Here is a 24,432-nt window from a genome sequence, read left to right on the forward strand (position 1 = left end):
AAAAGATATAATTCAATTTAGTTTTATCACTTTGAAATAAAAAGCACTTATTGTTTCATTTAAGAATAATTTTAGTTCGATTTACTCTACAATAATGTGCACATTTTTTTTTTTTACCTTTAACGGCTCTCTTTCTGATCCTTTTATTTTTCTCTCTCTCAGAATCCGTGTTTCCTTAATTGTCGTGTGCTCGCAGGAGAATGCGTTGACAGCTTTGCAATGCATTTTTCTGTAAGAGTACTTGCAACTGCATCCAATTTTAACTTTTGACACTGTTAAAACAAACTGATCTTCGAAACAATCGTCTGCAAAGTGCAATTCACAAATTCCAGGATGCCTTTTGGGTTCACAACAATTTTGCCGCGTCGTTTTTAAAAAAATTATCTAAGGGCCTGTAAAGACTGTCCGCCGGCGGAAAACCATGCTTATACCAGGTTTGTTGCCTGTAAACACACCACAACCCAATATAAATGCACATGCGACTGATGACTGCCTACACGGGGTAACCACGTTGTTTATTTTTAGCAAAGTAGCGTCATCAGCCAGGGAAACCCCTCACAAATCGAAATCGAGGCTCCAGCGACCTTTTCAGCTCGGTTACGCATTTCAGTTGAAGTTTTCGGATGGATGCGCATCAGCAAAGGCGAAATAACAGTAGAAATCGTGAATTTTAGTGGTATTGCTGTCGTAATTAATGCCACTTTTGTGCCTGAAGATATGGGTTAGAATCGTTTTAAGCCTGACATTTCATGCCTCAAGCTTTGATATTTCATGTCTCTACACGCTTTGTCATCAAGACCTACATGATGTCAACATTCTAATACATCCTTTTGACGATATCAGGGAATCTGAACTGCACTTCGTGTTTTTATGTCCAGATATCTCACTACCCCCAAGAAAAGTTCAGTATTTTTAAACTTTGTGCTTGTCTCTATTACCGGCTAAAAGCCAGTCCACGGAAATGATGAAAGACATCGGGTAATGTAACCAGTTTCATCTACCAAACTTTTGAGGTTTGTAATTAGAACTAATATTCGATGATTGAATGCCTCACGCTTTTCTGCTGCTTTTGCATGTCTAAAATTATGAATACGTTTGAAATTTATATTTCTTTATTGAGGAAACGTTTAAGCGTAAATGTATGCATGTATACGTATTGTATGTGCATATACTATCTATATTTATATATTTCGGGGACACATGCTGACATAGTTTTTTGTTGTGAAGTGGGAATATTAAATAAATTTAAGTTCTCTCTTTCTCTCTCTCACACACACCCACTCACTCACGCACATTCACACGCATGGATATTCGCGGAGACACACCTACACACACGCATACAACATCAGAATAGTAACGTGTTTAGGTTTGTTCATTTATTAGATCAATATAGTGTAGAAAACAACAATAAAATAGTTATAAAAACAACAGTACAAATTACCTATCCAGTAGAAAATACACTGTACACAACCATATCAATTTCAAGTAAGAAGTTTCTCGCATTTTCCCCTCGCGTCTTATCAGAGGCTAACATTTCTCTGCTCGGAGATCAAAACCGAGGTCTGGAATGTGAAGGCACAGAAAAAAAAAATTACGGTGGGCTCTACGTGTGAAAATACGGAAGACACTATGGGTAGTCAAAAGCTGGAGTTTGGAAGCACATGTTGGAATAGGAAGGCACAGTTTGGAATGTATAGCACGAGTGGAAATGTGTGTAGGAATAGTTTCCATCAGCTAATACATCTTGCTTGTTAACACAAATACCCCCCAAACAAACAAAGCATAAAACATCATTAAAGTCAAGCTTTATGTTAAATCATTTTTAAAGCTACAATTAATGTCGTCTGAAAAAAACGTTTACAGTATCAAAAAATCCTTCTTCCACTTGGGAAATAAATTCTCTCATCGTAAAAACTTTTACATTGCGCAGCAGGCTACGGATACCAACTAAGCCTCAGAAAATAAAAGCAAACTTCTAGAAAAACAGTTAAAAACAAGAAACACACAGAAAACCGCATGGTCCACTCAAAAAGCAGTGGCAGCACTGAACACAGTGACGATTGCAATGATGGCAAAGATCAGAGCACAGACCTTGCTTTTGGCACATAACCATCCGAACACAACAGGTGTCATGGTGTCCCTCCGATACTTCCTGTCGTCTGTAACTGTCCACTGCGACGAGCAATTAGTGTGTGCAATCAGTCTCCCAACATTCCTGACATCAATTAAGGTAAAAATAGACCTTCTAAAAATAATAAAAATACACCAGCTCTATAAAAATAGACCCGGCAGAGTTTTTTTGCGCAAATAAATTGCAAAATATAGACTAGAAAATAATTGTCATAACTGCATGGACGTACATGAAGGGTGCAGTTAGCTCAGCCAAGCTTTGACATTTTTTGACATTATTTTCCGCAGACCGAAACTTGCAAGCGTTCCAAGGACCGTGAAAATAAGACAGGTAATGATGACCCACAACATACAGGTGATATCAAAACCGCGGTCCTGTTCACGAAGCTTGTACAAAACAATGTATAAATTAAATGAAAAGCAAAATAAATTAGTCAAATAGAATAGTACACAAGACACTTTGCATTTCCTTAGGAATGAAATAATTTTAGTTGATACAACACTAAAACATAAAAATACACGCATAACGGTTCAGAAAGGTAGGTTACATCAGACTGTGATGCAAGGAACGAAATTACAAAGTGGTACAATGCAGAAAAAATGGTTTTGAATTAAAGCGAAACATAACTTAAGAGTCCAACCACTCTGCAATAGTATTATGAATGAATAAGTATAATATTTGTACAATTGTTTGTCTAAAGTATTTCTACATGTTTGTGAGCTCGCCTGCATGACTTCTGTCAAATAAACAGCTGGTCACAGTTACAAGTGGCTCGTGATATTTATAACAGTCGCTGGCAGATGAATGGAATGGCGGATAAAAGCAACTGAAGCGACCGAGCGAAGGCGGTAGAAAGCTGTTTGGGGGAAAAGAGGAATAAAAGAGAAAATGACAGAAAACTGGTTCTAACCAAGGAGAAAGGCTATGACTATAACTATTCATTCACACGCAAGGAAAACGCAGATTATAAACACTGTGGACTGTGAGAGATTGGCTCACTGAACATCTGAAGTGAACAGTGCTGAGAAGGTGAGTTAGCTTTACAGGTCCCCCACCTCTCCTACCTACCCACCCATCCCACGAGCCGCATCTACCTTGGTGTAGGTACTCACTTCTCTACAGGTGTGCGGGTAAGACCCAAGAGGATGTTATCTTATCGCCAGTTATCTAGACGTGGGAGAAGTTAGGACAAATTAGGCTAATCACCTGCAATAATCAAGGTGTATATCTTTGTTCATGAGAGAGTAAAGCAACTTATGGCGAGACATTTACACGAATTTATTTTATTAAAAATATAAACGAGTAAAAGAAAGTTAAACAAACACACACTGTGTTGGCCCGTTTACTTAGAGAAGGATGTATTATTTTCCAATCCGTTTGTGTCTCGTCATGTCACCTGTCATAACATCTGTCGTTTCCCAGACGACCAAGCGGCTGAAATCTCGGCTACATAACGCATTATGGCGAGATTTCCTCCCTCAACATTTGGCTGTGAGTACAACTCACTCTCTCATCTTTCACTCACACACACACACAGCTTTTGCACCACAGAGAGAGAGAGAGACTGCAGCAGTCGGCTTTAGTTTTCAGTACTGATGTCACCTACACGTGCCGACTGGGAGGTTGGGGATGGAGTGTTCTCGATCCTATTCTTGCTTTTATTTTATTTATTATTTATTGTTATTAATTTTATTTTTATATTTATTTTATTAATAACCGGCTTCAGCAGGTTACTCTGAAAAGCGTAAATTAAGAGTATACTGAAGATAATTATCGAAGAAAATGATTTAACAACAGCCACAGCAGGTATCTGGTATTTTTCGTGATAAAATCTTTATGCTTGTTTTACCCACCCACTCAAAGGTCAAAGGGGAACTGTGAACAGTTAAATCGATCATGCCATTTTTAAAAGACATTTCTGGGGGGTTAAAATTATGTTTGGGGAAACGTGAATATCATCTGCTTTCAAACACCAACAACTCGAAGAGAAACACTCTTGTTGCCATAGAAACACAGAGGCCTGAGACGCACAGCTTTCACAGTCATCTTCGCGAATCACACAATCACAACTGTCCACATCACATCGCAATTCACATCACATGTATAAGCTGCACTATACAGGTCTGTTGGCTCTAACATCAACTCTGTATAACATCATCATCGTCTAACAGGGTCATATCACTTTCATCATTAACAAAGATAACTTTCTTTTAAAGCAACCGCTGTAATGTCAAACTGAAAACGTTTGTGACAGTCTGTGATCACGACTGGAATGAGTTTCACTTTCTTTTAAGATGATAACAGCTTGATTTACATCGAATGAAAAACAAATATTTGTTTTTGTTGTTATTAAAATTCTTTCCTTTTGGATTTTTTAGCTGCAAACTCATACAACTTTTTTCGGAATGTTCACGAAAATATTAACAAAATATTTACCAGATCACCTAAAATTCGTTGTCATTTCATTATCTTTTTGCCTTAATGATTTCATTAACCATCAGGCCTTCATTAACAGACTATCCCAGCACGAGGCATAGAATAAAGTATATTTATGTAAGACAAAACAGTTGATAATGCCATCGACAATGTTGTAACCTGCTTCTTGGAACACGGCGCTAAATACAATACTATAACACAACACTATATACAACACTATAACTCGTATAGGGGACATAACACTATATACAATATTATAACTTGTATAGGGAACATATCGTATATACAAAAGAGTTCCAAAAGTTTCGATTATCAAGTTCTCTGTGGAAAGAGAAACAAAGTTTGCGTAGAAAATAAGTGTATAGTAATAATTGTAAACATCTGAAAATATTTGAACTATAGTTAGAAATGGGGTTTGAATCTAGTTTGATATGTTTACTGTGTATAAAGACAAGCAATTGATCTCTATCCTCTTGTTTCACTCAATGTTAAACACACACGCACGCACTCATACATACACACCCTGTAGAGGTGACCGTTAGACCGTTAGACCGTTTCCTGTCGGATTCCTCAGTGTGACGTCAGTCTCAACAGGAAGCTGGGGGCAGTCGTCGGCAGAGCTCGTTTTATAAAGTTTATGGGAGTGGAAGTTTCCAGTTCACAATTCCTGTTGCCGGAGAAAGTTCGGGGTGTCTTCAGCATCACCTGAAACATGCATGACAAGCAATATTTTCAATAATGATGTAGTGTGGTGGAGATCTTACAACACTCCCAGTCACCTACAGTTAAAAACAACGAATAAATGTGACGAAGAGCTTGTTCACGCTCAAAAAGACGAACACACACACACATCCGTACTGTTTGAACCAAGGTCTCCTCCTTGTATTCATGATACGACCCTTGTAAGATTGTTATCGTCATTGTGAGGTATTTGAGGATAGGCGGGAAGGAATGATGGAGAGAGAGAGAGACGGAACAAACACTCCCAAGCATCTCAACAAGAAGTGCTAGAGACTTAATCTTTAGCCTCATTTTCAATTCTTCGTCCTTTGTGTCTACTTTGTGTCTCGTCTACTTTCTTCCAACCCTCCTGTTTAACACTGGATTGCCTGTTTCTTTCTCCATTCCCACCCACCCCCTGCTCTCAAGTGCGAGGGTTGCTACCCCGGCGCCCTCACGTGCCCACCCCGATCCCCTCGCGAAGCCACGTAACCAGCTGTTGCTTCCTGGGAGGGAGGGATGGCAGGAGAGAGAGAGAAGGAGGGGGAAGCAGAAAGGACCTAATCCTCAGACATACTGGATTGAACTTTAACCACTAAGCTCTATGTGAAGTCCCGAGACAACACTTCGCTCCTCGCAGCCCTCTGACCTTTGAACTGCTGTCGTTCATATGAACGTTCAGTTCATAGCAACAGATCCCGAGGTTGTTTACAGTGTACACAGCAAACAAACGTGCACGTGCAAAGGTGATCAAATATGAACGAACTTTTGACTATTGGGTTACTTTATATAAACATGATGCAAAACTTGTGTGGAGCTCGGTCAAACGATTGTCGATATTTTTTAAAAGTTCTTAAGATTTGTGTAGCGCATGCACACACACAGAGAAAGAGAGAGAGAAAGAGAGATGATGAAGACAATTCACTGTCAAAGTTTAACAGTCAAACTGCGGGCCTGTAGGTGTGAGGTTCTCAGGTGAGCTCAGGTGAGTAGCAGGCCAACCAAACAGTAACGGGCTGGCAAAGGGTTAACCACAACCGCCCACCTACCTCTCTCTTTCCCACCCTCCCCCACCTGCCATCACCTCCGTCAGTTTTTGTACCTCCTTGTACCCCAGTCTTGCCTGCAAGCTGCTCCAACACCGCCGGCGCCAACCACTTTTTTTCTGAAATCACGTCTGGCCAGGAAGGAATAATAATATAAAAAAATCACATCATACACTCTCAGCTGTCGGTAGGGACAATTAAATTTCGGGTGCAGGTAACATCAAGGACACTTGGTTCAGGTAAAGAAAAGAATTATATAGCCGTCACCCCCCTGCAGCCCTCACCCGCACCGTCCCCTGTCTCCACCCGAGACCTGGTAACAGCTGCACTGCGTGAAGGGTCTTAAAACGTCGGGATTTCGGTGGGGCTGGGTTTGATTAGGGGCCCAGCCGGCCGTTTGATTCGAGTGCAACGGTATTTTCCTCCCGAAATGGAGGTCACATATCAACGGCTCTCGGGCCTGTTCTCGTGACGACTTAACGTTCGTCTGCGCAGACGACACTCGGCAGTCTCAATACTCTTTTTTCCCACACACACACGAACTCTCCTCCAAGGGGACGGAAGAGGGAAAGGACTTGCACAGGAGGGGTACGCTCAGTCATCTACTTTTCATACAATCTCATCCGTAAGAACGACGACGACGACGACGACGACGACGACGACGACGATAGAACGGTCTTCTGTCAGTGATGTGAACACGAGCAGTCTCTCGGGGGAGTAAACATTTTTTCTCACTTTCATTCATTTCTTCCGTCCTTCTGTTCTAATTTGTTGTTGCTGCTGCTTATGTGTTGTTGTTGATGTGGTTGCTGTTGTTTATGTGTTGTTGTTGATGTGGTTGCTGTTGTTTATGTGTTGTTGATGTGGTTGCTGTTGCATGAATAACATTCAACACTGGGCAAACGCAATGCGCCTTTGACCTGCTGTGGGCGCGGGGACAATGACTAACGTGGCCCCAGTTCGTGACAGAGGTGCGGGGCCGATTGTCACCTCGACAGATGGCGGCTGACCCCCAGGCTCTCGAAATGCTGGCAGGAGGGCCTTCAACGTCTTTCCTCCCTCACCCTTCCTCTCTCTTTCTCTCTTAATGGAGTGCGTGCGTGCGCGCGCGTACGCGTCTGTGTGTGCATGCGGCTATGTATACGTGAAAGGAAGCACCAAATAAACACACACATATATAGCGACACGTTGTTAGAAGGTGAGGTCCTCCCCTACCCCCGAGTTTGCTTTTCTCCGTTTCTTGACAAGCCAGGATATGATTACAGACTGCACAAGACAGGAATTCTGTAAACCGATTCTAGGACCTCGCTAACACAAACTTAAACTGAGCTTATAACTACGGCCTCTAGAGTGCAACAAAGAGATAAAGAAGGAGAGAAGGGAGGAAAAGAAAAAAAGCCAACCCGAACAATTGAACGTAGACGCCGCTGAATCACTGATGTTATAAAGCATTCTTGCCTCCACCCACAACTTCCTCCTTCTTAAGTAAAAAATAATAATACAAAGCGGACTGTCTCCACACATGGCACCATGCACTTGTCGCCATCTAGCTGTAATCATGAGAAAAATCCCCGCTGTTCCAATCTTTACCTCGACCCCTGAACCCTTCCATCCTCGCCCTGTCGCCCGTTTCCTTCGGTAGTGGACAAGTGTTTATGGCCGTCGGTGGCGACATCTGTGCTGTGCCACCTGATACCCTTTCCTGAGATTTGTGGCTGCCGCCAGCAGCGACCCCCTCCCCAGTCTCCACCCCACCTTCCTCATCCCCCCTCCTCCATCCGTTTCAGTGGAGGAATTACAGCTACCCCTCCCGCACCTGCCCCAACCCCACCAACACCCTCCGTCGTGTCTACAGTCAAGCTGTGGAATGTGGTGGTGGTGGTTGTAGCTGAAGTGGTGGCTGGTACACTTTCGTTTGTCGACGACGACGAATTTCGTGAAACTCGGTGAACTTTTCGTCTCGAGAATCTCGCAGAGGACGTGTCACTGTCACATGGTCTTGTACGAGATTACACCGGGTGGACAGCATACACCAGGGTGATGAACATACTCAGAGTAATCATGGTCTGCCTGCATCATTTCTTAAGACCTATCTTCTGTAACTGGATAAATAAGGACGAACATTTGACATTTGACATCTGACCAAGTGTGGCCGAGTTTAACATAGCCACCCGCCAGTAAAACACTCAGTCAAACCCTCGTGTAGATGAGTCCGGTAAAGAAGAAGAGCAGATAGTCGTGACTTCTGTGCCATGGGTAGGGTGGTAACACACAGACTTTCTCTCTGCCTTTGTGTGAGATTTCCAGGCCTGAAGAAGACCCCACAAGGGAGTCTGGTCAGCAAGCAGGCTCAGTAATCACGGCTTGGTCACGATGTTCACGTAAGGGACGTGACACACGCTGCAACTCCAGGGCCGCGGTGTGAAATTTCACCGACTGGGAAAACCACCAACGGTAGTCTGATGGCCAAGGTTTGGCTGCCTTGCTTACAGGGGAAAGTGCTTACACCTGGCAATCATTTCCAACAATTACACACAAAAAAAAAAAAAAAAAGAAAAGGAGAAAGTCAAAGTACCCGGCGCGTGACCATGCAAATATCCCACCCGACCAAACGACAATGTGGCGCTGCAAGAGCATTCAGTAGCAGCTCACCAGTACGCCGTCACATTTAAACTAAATTGTTAAACTTTTGAACGACGAAACATTTTTAAACTTTCAAAATTAATGATGTTATTATAGTTTTATAGTTGAGTACAAACCTTGAACTGGTTAATCGCTCTCTGCCAACAGGTTTTACTAAGATTGCATCAAAGAGTATTTAAAAAATTGTAAAAGATAATAAAATTTTTAGTGCGTCGGGTTTTTTGTTTTATTTTTGTTTTTATTTTTTTAGGAATGCCAGGGGAAAATCTGTACTTTTCACTGCAATCTTACCCAGCAAAGAAAAACGAGAAACGTAAAAAAAAAAAAAAAATAGAGAAGTGTTTCATTTGTATCTCCTTCTCTCCCTCTCACTCTCTCACTGACACATACGGAGGGAAAGGGGTGACCCTTCCCAACCACCACCACCACCACAACAATAACAACTTTCCACCACCAAACACAGGAGCACGAAGCAACACCCGTTACTACTGGTGTGGTATGACAGGAATAACATAGTCACACCACCCCGGGTATGTGTTACATCTCTCACATACACTTGTTACATTTGCAATATAAAGGCTTCACAGAAGGCATTCAGTAGAGCCAGCCTCATTTAAATACATACAGACGGGTGGCTATTGATGGGAGGGACAGACTGCGGGTGTGTAGATGCCAAAAGTTCAAACTCTGTTATGGAACAAAAGGTGGAGGATAGTGTGTCTGTGTACGTGTGCACGTGTGCGAGTGCGTGCGTACGAGAGTAGCAGACAGAAAATACACGGCGAGCCATGAAGCTCACGGCAAAGCTCGGAAAGTTTGATGATGGAAACCGGGTCTCGGGAGATTTGACTCAAATGTGAGTCAACTGCCAGCAAAGCAAGGTCGTCCCAGAGGTACACTTCCACCTTCCAAACATCCACACCCGTGCGAGCGTTCACACACACACGTACACACGTACACACACACGTACACACACAGCGCTAAGCACAGCCACTCGCTCACACACCCACACTTACTCGCCACTCGAGTACAGAGAGGCTCGGAGGACGTGCCTACCGGCAATCCAGGTGAAAAAGTGGACATAAACGACACGATTATTTGACAGGTGTCGCTTGTACAAGATAATACACTCGCGATCCCACTCAACTTCTTCTTTCAATTCTCTCTCTCACTCACACCCACGCGCACCTACACACATACACACACACCTTCGGCAAAAGCTCCATGAAATTGCATAATCTCGCCAGGTAGTCATACTTTCCACCTGGAACTGTAAGTGGGACGCCGCACAGAAACAAGTACACCTGGAACGATTATCAGAATCTCCGCCAGGTAAGCTTGTCCGGAAGTATCTGTAATCCTCAGAGTGAGGATATTGCTCCTCGAGGGTACACCTGAGATGGGAACTCGCCACCTGGTGGATGTTACACTACAGTCCCTCCATTCGCCCACCCGGATATGGCCATCTCCTCAATTTTCATTTCTCAATAACAATATCTCGCGCTTTCATGTGAGTACAATCGAGTGCGAGGGAACTGCTTTCATTGCTATTTATTAAATATCCTCCCACCCCCATTACTCGCCAACCCTCCCCAACGCATCTTGAATGAAATAGTTCGGTCTTCTGTGAGGTCACTCCCCCTGACCTTGCGCATGAATATTATTTGGTTTTGTTTGGAACTGGTTTCGTGTACTCGCCCTACCCGCACAAACATACCCTCTACCCCCCTGATCATATGTGTACAGCCGTGGCACGCTGGGTGCATAGAAACACACACACACGCATGCACGCACGCACAGAGAGCACACGCCTGTAAACTTGCGGCAACGGTTCAAGTCAAGAAGCGCGACCCTCGGCGTCATATCGAAACTCGTGCAGCATCCAATCAGATGGCGGCTGTTAGCGGTTGGAAGGTTTTTAGCATTTGTCGCGGAGTGTCAGATGACTTGACTCTCCTCACCCCTCACACACACACCACTACGCATATTTTCTCCGCTCGAGAAGTGAGTGACTACCTCCCCACTATCTCCTCCTCCTCCCCTCGACGTAGTCTCGTCTGACGTTAGTTGACGTTTTCTTGCGCCATGTCTCGGTAAACAAAAATAAAGTCTGAAACATCAGACGTGGTGCTCCACATCGAAGGTTCTCGGTAATAAACAAAAAATTAAACAACAAAGTTGCTGGGGAATCTCAAAGTCTGTGTGTGAAAATCGTTTTACTTCAGGGCGCAGGACGTGATGACGACGGGAGGAGGTTGCACAGGTAGAACAGCAGTTGCAGTAGCCACTACTGATAACTGTAGCCACCACTACTACTACAACTGCTGTCGCCACCGTTGCTGGCAATGTAGGTCAAGCGAATTGCCGTGGAGGAAAGCGACAGTGACAGATCGGTCGCCGACATTTAATGTCGCAGGCGTGACTACGGCAGACGGTGTTTGGGGCGCGAGTCGCGGCGACAAGAACATCAATAACGACAACAACGGCGTCGAAAACAACGACTTCAGAGAGGCCGTGGTTTAGTGTCAACAGAAGGACAACAACGACATGATAATGACAACAGCAGGTGCAGTGGTCAGTACTCACCGTGCGCCTGCATGTCCTGCGCGCTGCACAGCTCGGTGATCCAGTTGGAGATGTCCTGCAGGTCCTCCTCCAGCGAACCTTCCAGAGCCTCGTAATACTCGTAGGAACTCTCCGACGATGTCTCGGAGGGGGAGCTGGAGGCGGTGGACAGGCAAGGGGAGGGCACCTGGTCCATCGGCTGCTGCATCTGATGGTGCATCATCGACAGTTGGTGCTGCTGCTGCTGGGGAAGGAACGTCGCGTCGCATAGCAACGTGGTGGTGTGCTGCGTCGGGTCCTCTATCCGCGACAAGCTGCTGCTGCTGCTGGTGGGGGCGTCTGGCAACGACATCAGTTGCTGCTGGTGGTTGTGCTGTTCGTTGTGCTGATGCTGCAGCAGTTGTTCCTGCTGGTCTATGCAGGCTGTCACACCCGGATGACATTGTTCTGTTGATGTGACGGATATGTTTTGCTGCTGATGTTGTTGCTGTTGTTGTTGCGGCTGTTTCTGATGTAAGTCCTGCACAGGCCCTGCGAAGGACAAAGAAATACCCCGGGTGCCAGACAGGGTGGCGAGGGTCTGCAAGTTGGTAAAAGTTGTGATGTTCCCACTCAAGGCGTTTATTCCGGAGGAAGTTAAAATACTCGGGTTCTGTGGCACCGAAGAATTGGAGATAAAAATCTCGTCCGTGATGAGGTTTGGCGAGAGCGACTGATGGAATGGAAGCGTGAATACTGTGAAAGTCTGAGAGCCGGCGTTGGCGAGGGCCGGGGCAGGCAAGAGGTTGATGAAGTTGAGGTTGCTGACATCTTTGGTGGTGTTATTGCTGCCGGTGTTGTTCTTGCCAGCGCTGGCGATGCTGATGGAGTTTTTGTTGAGGTTGACCACCTTGATACTGTTGTTGTTGATGATGCTGTTGTTGTTATTATTATTATTATTCACACTATCGATGATCATTTTCTCACAGCCTCCGATGGTGGTCACAACAGGCGCCACACCGACAGTTGTGGTTGCACACGTCGTAGTTGAAGCATCGGCGACGATGGTGGCGGGGACCGATGTAGCAGCACCAGCAGGCGCCAGGACGAGCGGTATCTCGCCGCACATCCCGTTGTCCTCGTCACTGCTGCTGCAGCCGCCACCGATGGTGTTATCGCTGTCGTCGATGTTGATGAGGACTTTTTCGGTGACGCTCCCCGTCTCGGCGTCGTAGTTGCGCAGCATCTGCTGCATCTGCCGGATGTACTCGACGGCCGACCGCAGCGTCTCCACCTTGCTCATCTTGCGGTTCTTCTTGCCGTTCGGCACGTGCTCGCGCAGGGTTTCGAACCCCAGGTTGACCAGCTTCACGCGGTTCCGCTCGCGAGCGTTCCGCCGCGACACCGACGCCGGCTTGGCTTCCGGAAAACCCAGCCGCCCGATATCCGCTCGCCGCTTGCACCGCAGCAGCTCTGGACTCTGCGGAGTCTTGGATGCCGCCGTCCTGTGGGTCAAAGCTGCAGGGGTGGTGGAGGTGCTGCTGTTGGTGGTGGTGGAGCTGGCGGTGGTGGTGGTGATGGCGGCCTCGAGCTTGCGCTCCTGGCGGAGAGCCTCGGCCACGGTGGCTGTGCGCAGCACGATGCAGGGTCCGGCCAGGATGAGCTTGTTGGTGTTGGGCACCGGGATGGCGCGCACAGGGATGCTGCTGATGGTCGTCGTCTTCGCCATCGCTGCCATCGTCGTTGTTGTCGTTATCAGCGGAGTAAGCGTCGCCGGCATTTTTATTATTCTTCTTTTCTTGGCAGGGGAGGACGGTGTGCAGGAGGAACGCTTGCAGCCAGGCGGTGCCTCCGTTGCACAAAGCAGGTGCTGGGTTCCAGAAGAGGCACGCACAAGTTTTTCTCTCGTTAATTAAATTTTTTGATTTTTTTGTTTGTTTTTTCTAGTCCAAGATGTGAGAAAATCTAGTCCGAAATTGTGGGGCGATTCCCCGCCGATCCTTGTGGTGTCTTCTCCCCTTTTGGGTTTCCGCCGCGGCTCGTGCCTGTCGTGTGCCAAATGCGCGCGCGAGGGGCGCACCATCCAGTTTGAGGCGCGTGCCTGGCTGCTGCGCCTCACCTCCCCCCACTTGTGAGGCTGGCCAATCACAGGGAGGCAGCAAGCACCGCCCGTGCGCTGGGTGATTGGCAGCTGCTGTGGCACCGCCCCCTCCTTCACCAGCGCTCGCCATCTCTCGTGCTAGAGAGAGAGATGAGGTCCTTGATCTTTCTTGGTCCCCTGTCCCCTCGGCCAAAACGAAACCACCGCCTATCATACCTAGCTGCGAGCTTTGCTCAGATTTCTGTCTTTTCCCCACTCCTCCCCTCCCGCTACCTGTCCCCCTCCCACGGTCGCCATCTTGTCTCGATGGCTCGAGCTCGCACCTGGCCCGCGGACCTGTTTCCTTGGCGCGCGCCTGCCACGCGCTGGACGTCACACGTGTAGGACACCTTGCCACAGGCGCATCCGCCGGTCACTTTGATGTGCCGCGTGGGTCACAGTAGATGTAGGGTCACCGACACACAGGGGGGCAGTGCACCATCGTTCCCCCCGTCACGTGATCATTTCGGGAGAAGTTTTTTGGGTTTTTTTGAAAACCTTGGCCGTTATGAGCACCTTGGGGGCTGCGTTACCCAAGAATCTAACGGGACGCAGTTAACAGAAATCCTTGCGCCCCGTTCCATAGTTTTGCTCGCGATTTTTTTGCTGGCGGTTTTCTAAAGTTTTCAAGGTGCTGCATTCTTTCTTCTCCGTGCAGAGCAGAGGTTCACAGAGAGAGATGGGGGCAGCATCTTGGGCTGAGGAATTTCTAAACAAACCGTTTAGGAATTTGGTTTCCTTTGTTTACTTGTTGGCATCGTCCTTCGTCTTTGAACTCAGCGCCACTGCTGAGATATGTCGGACTCAGGCAGGATTAAAGGAAAATTTTGCACAGAGGAGACACGAGAAATGGACTCTGAACAGGGGAAGTTGTTGATGAAGGAAGATAACAGTAGGTGATCGACTAAGAATATGGCGCACGCGCACACACACACACCGTCATGGACCCCAGTGTCGGCTGTTGTTAGTACCTGTGTGTGTGCGCGTGCTGTCACGTGTTCACACGTCTGATGTTACCTTTGTTTACCTTTGTCCCACTTCCACTTGCACCTGTGTGAAGACAAGGACCTACCTGTACACGTGTACAGACAGCAGTCTTTACCCTGCTATTTCTGGGTACCTACCCGTCTACACAACCAGTCTGGGTGTCCCTGGGGGTCTGTTCTATTCGTGTACATGAGTTCAAATCTCCGTCTTCTTTAGAATATATCCCGTATATCCCGAGTACTAATCGCCGTACCTACCCGCACAAATGGAGGCTGAGAATCCCTCCCTACCCTCTCCTCCTCCCTTCCACCTCAGTGCAGGTTCTTGTCCTGAGCCCGACCCCTGTGTTACCTCCCACTGGTCCTGTCACGGTGGTAGCTTTTTTGCTATTCCTTCTTTTCATTCCTGTCTTCTCTCCCTCCCACTGCAAGACCTTGCGGCACTGGAGTGTGGGGACCCAGGGGGGACCGCTCACATAGCACCTGGCCTTTTAAGGGGGAACACGGAGCCCCGCCAGCTCAGGCGCACACCGCCGCAGGGAGAGAAGTAGGCGCACCGACCGGCAACTGATAAACGGGTGTGATAAAAGGGGTACGATAGCATTGTCTGGATGTGCTGTGTGGCGGGACGTGTGAACGTGCGAGAGAAAATAAGCTTCATGGGGTCGCACACACACACACATACAGACACACACACGTACATACACACATACGCACACACACACACAGACACATACAGACGCACACACACCTGAATCGTGATGTCACCCCACTGAGACGATGAGTTGACGACAGTTCTCAACAAACTCACAGTGTGATGTCAAGGCACAAGAGTTCATCACAAAACTTTTTTTGATAAACTGCAGGTTGTGAGAATTAAAAAGCAAACCTCGGTGAAACAAAGAGTTGACATCACATCACACAGTTCAGGGTAGGAAAGCAAAGAAAGATTGAAATGAGTCTCAAAGTGTCTCCGGTCCTTTTTTTTCCTGTGGAATGATCCAAGACTAGTTACACCACTAATTAGACTGTAGTTAATTTGTTGATAGGTCTAACCTGCAGGTCTGAGTGTATGTCAGTCTGATACAATATTTATTAACTGTTCACCTGTTCAATGGTTTATTGCCACCTGTAGATTACATTTTATAGTGATTAGATTGATTAAGCTTTATATCTCCTATTCGTTTAGTAGTTATTATGAGTTCATATTTCTTCTGTCTGTCTTTGTGTTTCTTGATGTGTTGTCAGTTCGTCCACACAACACTTGTCACAAACATCTCAACCACGACATCATGCAAATGTCTCACAAACAAACAAACAAACAAACAAACAAACAAACAAACAAACAAACAAACAAACAAATAAAAATGTCTTACAGGGAACATCGCGCAGATGTCGAAGAGAATAAATTTGTGCGAAACAAACAAAGTGTCCTCTGTTGTGGATAAAAAGTAAAATGTTGAATATTATTAATGTTTGTAAGCTAACTGATAAATACGTGAAATGTCGGCTCTACCCGGGTGGAGAGCATCCGTGTTTTTGTTGTCACCTGGCGCAGGTTTTTCATTTTCTAAACAACATTTAACTTTTCTTTTTAATCTTGTAAACTTCAGATGATTATTATAGAGGAATTCAATAATGACTTATATCAACATCAAAGTTTTTATATTGCTTGTCACAAGTAAAGAGCATGCAGACACGTTTGTGTGTGTGAGAGAGAGAGTTTCTCTCATCTTTTATAATGTCTTTACCTAGATTATTAATTTTTTTTTGTAAAAGAATGTTGAGTGCTACATATTGTGCACGACAGAAATGCTCTGTGATATTAAACTGAGCTCAGGTGACACGTTGGATCGCTCACAGGGAGGTCACAACATGTAATAAAGATTGAGTTTGTTGCTCGGCGCGAGAGGCAAGTGTTGACGCGGGGTAGGATTACCAGGGTGTAGAAGGACTTGGAAACAACAAGACCATTCAGGGTACGAGGCTGCTTTGCTGTGGAGTGTGAAGTCATTAGCATACAAGACAGTTCAGGATATGCACCCGCTTTCGTAGGAGGGCTGCTGCCTTCCCTCCCCCAGACACTTCCTTTCATCCGAGCCTTTCAAGTCTGGGACACGCGCGCATCAACCTCAACCTGCTACCCGTATCCAGTCTCTGAGCGCCCTCAGCTATTTTGAGAGAGTGTGTGTGCGTGAGAGAGAGAGAGTGTGTTTGTTTGTGTGTACGCGTGGACGCGCGCGTGTGTGTGTGAGAGAGAGAGGGAGAAAGTTGGGAGGGAAGAGGTGTCCACCCAGACTCCCTTTTCACTTTCATCTGTCTTGTACCCTCGACATCTCTCATCTTCCAAACGCCTTCATTGTCCACCCCTCCCACCCCAGATGCCTGCTGGTCGGGTAGATTGGTTTATTGACAACGTTGCGATGCAGATTCCATTTTGGCCCCGGAAAGAGCCGCCGACCTGCTGTGGTAACACCAGCGACTACAGCAGCGACATCTTCTACCTTGTTACAGTTTGTGTTGACCAAGTCTTCAGTTCCGGTGACCTTTGACACCAACGTACATGTCGTTCATGCTGGACAAACGTGGGGCTCTTTCCTCCTCCACGGGTTATCGGGATGGAGAGAGGGTGATTGGATGCACACTGGTTCCACGTAGTCGGGTGACGATGCCAGTGCAGGTGACTGCGCTCTGTCTGGGAGCCACCCACCGTCATGTTAAAACTCGTCAACACCATTCGATTACTCTCGCAGTGAATCGACTGGAGTCACCCCTCACCCCGCCACCACCACCCTCAGTCATTAAGCACATCATTATCCTGGCCACCCTGACACTCGCGGCCCCGCAGCGACCCCTGGCGCCGAAGCAGGGCCGAGAAACACCAAGCGGCGGGCGTTAGCTACAAGTAATTAGTTGTTTTGCGGTCGCATTCATTGACTCGCGGTTCCAGACCGGATCAACAGACGGAGGTGGCGAACTTTGACCCCCTCACCCACTTTGACCCACCCTCCCACCCGTCAATGAGCTGCTCTGGGTGGATCGGTCTTTGATCATGCACACGGCGTTTGCCGGCAGGGAGGCGATTGGTCTGGAACCCACAGCCAATTGCAGGCTGCGGTGCCAAAAAGTTCTGCCACGCCTTTTCTCTCTGGAAGAAACAGGTTCAGGAAGGGAGGTAACTCTGGGGGCAAGCGAGCGTCAGGAGAGTTGCTTCCCCAAGCTGAGAAAACAACGGGTGGATAACGAAGGGGCGTGACGGGGTTAATGGGGGGATGGGGAGGATGCCGATCGATCGAAACATTCACTGCGACCAACGGTTGTTTTAACTTTGTCGGAACCGCTGATTGGAGGAGGGTCGACACGACTTCGATTAAAGCAAGCTGAGCGTGGAGTTCAGTCAGTCGGTCGGTCAGTCAGTCAGTCAGTTGTGTGCACAAACCTCGGCAGTCTGCGAAAAGGAGAGTGGTTGTTCATCCCCAGTGTGCTTCTGTGGAGACACAGAACAAACCACGGAGCTCATCCTACAGGAGTGCAGGCTCCTCCAGGAGCTGAGGGCGGAGGTCAGGTCGTCACCGATGACCCTCGACACCGAGCTGTAGGGATGTACACTGTACATGATTTGCAGGTGACTGTCAGCTTTGTCTCCAAAGCGGCTCCAAGTGCGACAAGAAAGGTGAAACGAGAAAAACTGAAGAGAACAGGGAGAACATCGGTTGAGCACGTGAGTTGTGATGGATAACTTACACCGAGTGTTTCTTACTCCGAGTGTTTCTTACACCGAGGGTCTACTACTCAGCGGATACTGTAAGTGATGTGTTACTTGGATTACCTCACCCTGGTCTCCAACAGACGGAGAAACTGACAGATAGATAAATATATAATACTCTGTACTGCCTCTTATGTGTGATATAAATACAAACACTATACATAGTCTATGTGATGCCTATTATGTGTCGTATATATATATGTGTGCACGCTATGTCTCTCGGCCTGGGGTATCTATCCGAAGAGGGTGCTTCTTGTGGATGTGAGGATGAAACCCCTATGATAAGCCAACAGGCATAGGCTGGCCCAAGGGGGCATAACGCTGTGCTTCCTCGACCAGCTACCCAACAATGTGATGAACACTTGCGACTGCCCGATACAGATCAGCACTTTTCAATACTTTATGCTAATTCGCCCAAACACACTAGTATGACTAGTATGACTAGCTATGAATCTCCTGCCAGGTTAAAAGATTATGACTGTAGCAGCACGAAACTGGCAAGTATGCACCTACGCTTCTTATCTCTGAATGTTTGTGGGTTCACCGCAAAGAAAAAGTTTCCGGAATTATATGATGTAATTTCTAAAATAGACATTGCTTGTCTTCTAGAAACCAAACTAGACGACTTTGATCAGGTCGACCTGGCTGGTTTTACATGTTTCATGAAAAACAGAAGAGGTTTTAGATACAGATCGGGAGGTGTAGCATTACTTGTTCGTAACGAGTTGTTGAGACACATTAAGATTGTTGAGAACGTTGACTTTACCAGTAGAATAGATGCTAACCTTCTGAAGTATTATCGTCTTGTACAGCACCCAGTTGCAGACAACGGCTTGTTTTTTGAAATAAGTGTTCCATGTAAAGAGAAATCTCTAACTCTTGTTGGTGCTGCAGTGTATGTGCCACCTGTCACGTTACATCACACCCTGTGTTACGTCACAATCCACTACGTCCCAGCCCACGTTACGTCACATCCTCTTGTACTGGTTGGGAAATAGAGAATGGTTGGGAATACATTGCTGTTGTCATCATCACTGTCGTCAGCTGACATCATCATCATCATGCACCTACATTCTCCTCCTCATCATCATCGTCGTCGTCATCCATCTTCATCTTTTCGCTCTGTCACAGTTTCACAACTATCTGTCATCGATCTCGCCCTCTGTCCTCGTGGGCTCACCGGGTGTGGGTGTGGGGTGGAGGAGGGGGACTCATCATCGGCCTCTCGCTGGGTGAATAATCCCAGAACGTTGTTCTCGCTGTTCTCGTGGCGTCAAGTGAGACTGGCGGTCGGGTGACGAGAGTGGCCGTTATTGCCTATCTACATACAGACTTTGTTGGGGGTGGATGGGCGGGGTAACCACTACAACTTTAATGGCTGTTGTCCCAGGAGCTGCTTCCGGTGCAGTAAACACTCTTTACGCGAGGGTTAACTTGTTCTTGCCAAGTGAATGGCAATGTTTGCTCTCCACTTGTGCCACGCGAGCGGTCCCCCCGATGTGGCCACACTAGTCGCCCCTCATTGCATATCGCCCTTGACAAAGCCTCGGGTGGAGAACAAGCCAACACCGGTTACTTGCCCCCAACAGCTGGGTTAACAGAAAAACTTCACGAGTCAGGAAGGTGGGCGTTGCTTACCCTGGACAGCTGCAGACAGAGAGAAAGAAAAAGGGAATGAAAGAGTAGAAAAAAATCCAGGTGCAGTTGTATCATCATGCTCGGGGTCTAACCCTCCATCTGATACAACCTCATCTGAACCAATTAGTCCATTCCTCAGCAATATCTTTTATTGAGAGGGTGCGGGGCTCATTCGACCTGCTTGTGAATGTTTACTCGCACGTCCTTCGACAGGTGGAAGATGCTGCATCTGTAGACTCGAGACAAACAGGGAGGGGGAGGGGTAGAGAACCAGCAAGAGATCCTTCAGGAGGAATCCAGTATCCAGGTTCAGTCAGACGAATCAACCTTTCAGAAAAATCTCGATCCTTGAGCACCAATCGACCTTCAAACAAAGCTAAAAAAATGAAATAAAAATTTCTTCAAGGATCGTGTGCAATGTCTAGTCATCTGCCAGGGAAAAGTGATCCGCTTTATTCGTTGTCTGTAAGACAAGAATGGTATTTCATCTCCCACACCAAACCTCGGCCGCTTCCTGTCACCTGTCAAGACAAACGATTGAGCGGAAAGAACCTCCCTGAATGACAATTAGTGTTTTGTTGTGACAGTTGGTGACGTCAACAGCTGAGCCTGCAACTGCCACGTCCCTGACCCCAGGTCATGCACCCCTCATCAGCCTGCTCGGTTCGATTTCGTCTTTTATTTTTCTCCTCTTCGACTTGTGGCGCCTTCCACTTTGTGAAGACCTGGCAGGGGACACGAGCAGGGGACAGGGACAGGGACAGGGGACAGGTGGGGCACACAGGTAGAAAGCTGATCAAAGTAGCAGATCCCGTTACTCCCGTGCTTTGGGGGACAGGGGAGCGGGTGGGAAGGGTGGATCGGTATTGAAATAGAAATCCTGTGAGGGATCGTAAAACAGGAATTTGGCGTCGATCTCTAGAAAGCGGCTTTGAAAAAAAAATGATTTATGGAGGATTGTGGGGCCGACAGTCGTCCTATGGGAGGCCGACACGACAGGATTATCAGCTTCAAAAGCGGCCTAAACGATCAAATAGCTTTGAGTCGAGTTTACCCGCTCTAAAAAACAAAAACAAAACCTAATGCATCCATGAACCCTTTCGAATTACTTTTCTACCCAAAGATAAAGCGAGAACAACAAAGTACAGTCGGGCGAACCCCAGTTTACACTTGGGAGACCACATGACCTAAATGATGATGATGATTCGATGATTTATGTGTAGGTCTGTATTGGTGTCACCTGACATGTCGGGTCAAACAAGACAGTCATCAACCGTTCTATTGATGAGGGAAGACTTATTTGTGAATGTCTCAAGAGGCACAAACATTAGGACAGGAATGTTATTTCTGGCATCCACACGGTGCCGTTCCCTCCATTTCTTTTTACCCACCCTACCCCTCTCCCAACTCATTCTCAGCAATCTTGTTGGTAGGGAATGGCAGGGAATTCCAGATGTCAAGCAAAAAGATAAATGAACACTGATTGTTGTAGCTGTACCACACCTCAGGCGGCTGTCAAAACTGTGTTGCAGGACAAAGGACTCACGGGAGCAATAATATTTTTCCACTACGCTATCGCGGCACCCAGGCGTGACGTAGGCACAGTGGACCTCATCCCTCAAACTGCCTCTGAGACTGCCATCAACGGTGTGTAGGCTTTGCCCTCCGAGGGGCTGGACAATAGCAACACTCCACGGTCCCACCCCATGTCCCAATCAGGGGTCAAAGGCAACGGTGTGAAGTGGGTCCGAGCGGAACTTCGGGTCTAAATGGACTCCACTCGGCTCTTGACCCCCGGTGACCCCTCACTGGGTGCTGGGCAGCTTCCTTTTGCTCCGCTTTGTGGTCGTCGACACTTTTAAAAGGCTAACTCGAGTGGGACATTTTTGTTTTCAAATTCGTTCGTTAGGAGATATAAACGCCCCGCATCTGAACAAAGAAAAATTCTTGTCCCTGCACTAAAAACTAAATTCAATCACAAGTCCTCACCAGACCTCACATCCCTGGAACGGGGATGGAGATGAGAGGGCGACCTATCTGAAGATATCAGGTAAGAAGATGAGATATACTTGAGAGGGTGGCTTGGGTGGCAAACCAAAACACGGGTAGACGTTCGGGTATTTCCCTTCTGTAACTTTTGATGTCCGGGTGCCAGCCACCCGCTGTGGTGGTCTCGAGCTGGAGGTTCATTAGCGGAGTCCACTGTTTAGTGAACGGCGGGGAACCCAGTGTAGTGTGAGCGACTGGAGGGCCAGGCCACCCCAGGACGTCCGACACACGTCTCCAGCCTACGACAGTGACCAAGTACCCGTGTGGACCACATTCTTCATCCTCCTCACGGGTGTGCAGCCATTCGTAGGAGGTTTTATTTGGAAAGATTAAACAGGAAGAAAGAGAAAGCATTTTACCAGTTAAGTAATTTTAAATATACGGAGTGAGAGAATTGGTTTTACAACACAGTTTTTTTTTTTAAAGAAAGAGTGTGATTAATAATGAATAATTGAAAGAAAAAATAAAGACAAAGATGAAGATGAAGCGTATTTGTTGGTGTGTGCATGAGACAGGCTCCGTCTGTAGATCGTTGCTGTCAGAAAAAAACTTAAAAAAGAGGGTGATGAAGTTGAATAAACATTAACGATGCTAGAATGATCTACCTGACATTGCAGGTAATATTACAGGTAAGACTAATTCACACAGGTAAGTTCATGGGCGGCGACCATGTGAGCAGAACTCCTGCGGTCATTTTTCATTCCTATCATCTGCACAATCGTCGCTACACCCCTTGCTGCTGCCCCCATCCATCACTCGCACACCCTCCCACTAATCTCCAACATCTGACCATCAAAATAACGGTTCACCGGCTTTTATGAGCTTCTCATTGTTTCGCTCCATCGACTCCAGTCATCGGACAGGACAGCTCGTCAAACCTGTTATTATTTTGACAAGACAACTCGTCAAACCTCTTATCATTAGTTTGAAAGGCCAGTCCATCGAATATATTATGTTGACAGGTCGTCCAGTGTGTTATTATTATTTTGAAAGGCCCAGCATGCTCATTGGACAATCCGTCCCACGTGACCACCTAGACCCTAGTTAATGTAAGGTTAACTTTATGGACAGTAATTTGCCGTGAAATTGAGCTTGTTGATGTAGATGTCCAGCTGTGATATACATTGATCACGATCAAAACAAGAAACTCAAGCCTGTCTAGTGACATTTTGAGAGATGCACATCACGTGGTTTGTAAATACAGAGACTGAAACAGTTTCAGAGGCGAGCGCCTGTCTCCCAAAATTTAAAATTCATTTAATATTAATATTTTATTTTAATATTAATTTAAGTTCGAGTTATATTTAATATTTTCTTGAGCAGACTTGAAACTTCACACAGTCGTGAGTGGAGAGATGGGCCCGGGGTGGGTCAGAGTGAGAGTAATAGTGTGGGAGGCCATGGAGGTCAAAGTGCGTGGGGGCGTCGTGCGTGCATGCGCGTGTGTGTGTGTGAGTGACGAGGGAGAGGATGGAGGGTTTATCTAGCAGCTAGTGGAAGGTGCGCGCGCACACAGTGATTAGCATACGTCACGACCGGCCTCGCGTCCTCCGTCATCATCCGTCACGTGTAGACATGCGCACACGACAGGCGTGACGCAGCGCGTGGGGAGAGCTCAAGCACCTGCCCCTCCCCTGCTCGTGCCTCCCGCTACCTCCCTGTCCCTGCTTCTCTCCTTGCATCACACTCCTCCTCCACAGCACCTGACGATAAGATTACACCTCGTTACCTGGCAACCACCCGAAACCTGCGCCGCCATCAGTGTTGGGGTAAAATCAACTAATTAATCAATTAACAGTGTGTTTGTGTGCGCGTGAAGAGTTTTGACCTCTTGACCGAGCGAAATTCTGGAATGAGACAGAAGTCTGATCATTAACAGCAACTTACTGTTCATTTCTCTCTCCTCCTCTAATTACGGTTATAACGGAGAGGTCAGCTGATGTTTTCTGACATTTTCCGTCCACACAACCGATGTCTCTTAATCTCTTCCAATCAAAAAATAATTAATTACTTATATGTTAATATTGTGACGATAGTACAAATTAAAAAAATCGAGTTGAAGAAGTCTGATGTTTTCGTTGCGAAAAACTTTAGAATTGTTGAATTGTTCATATTTTCCCCGAATAACGCTTGTTTATACCCAGGGTATGTCATCCACCCAGCTAGCGGTACACCATTCAAAGCCCATTACCTCTGTAACAAGTATTCACGCCCATAGTTAAGCGATACAAATATTCAGGAACAAAAAAGAAAAAAAAAGTGGAAGTGGGAGGGTTTATGTTGTCATCAGTTCGCTTCTCTGGGGTTAAAGAAAACAAAATCATAAAACGAAG

At 46.6% G+C, this 24,432-nt stretch overlaps 1 protein-coding gene across 1 annotated transcript; it reads right to left on the minus strand.

Annotated features, from left to right (window-relative positions):
- Positions 1-1,367: 1,367 nt before the first annotated feature.
- LOC112566831 (putative mediator of RNA polymerase II transcription subunit 26) lies at positions 1,368-14,207 on the minus strand. The gene is made up of 2 exons (XM_025243218.1): positions 11,563-14,207; positions 1,368-5,272 (listed from the first exon to the last, which is right to left on the minus strand). The coding sequence occupies exons 1-2, from the start codon at positions 13,298-13,300 to the stop codon at positions 5,226-5,228; spliced, it is 1,785 nt and encodes a 594-aa protein (XP_025099003.1). The 5' UTR covers positions 13,301-14,207; the 3' UTR covers positions 1,368-5,225.
- Positions 14,208-24,432: the final 10,225 nt, after the last annotated feature.

Source organism: Pomacea canaliculata, linkage group LG6 (assembly GCF_003073045.1).
Source record: "Pomacea canaliculata isolate SZHN2017 linkage group LG6, ASM307304v1, whole genome shotgun sequence".
In the NCBI taxonomy this organism is placed as follows: Eukaryota; Metazoa; Mollusca; class Gastropoda; order Architaenioglossa; family Ampullariidae; genus Pomacea; species Pomacea canaliculata.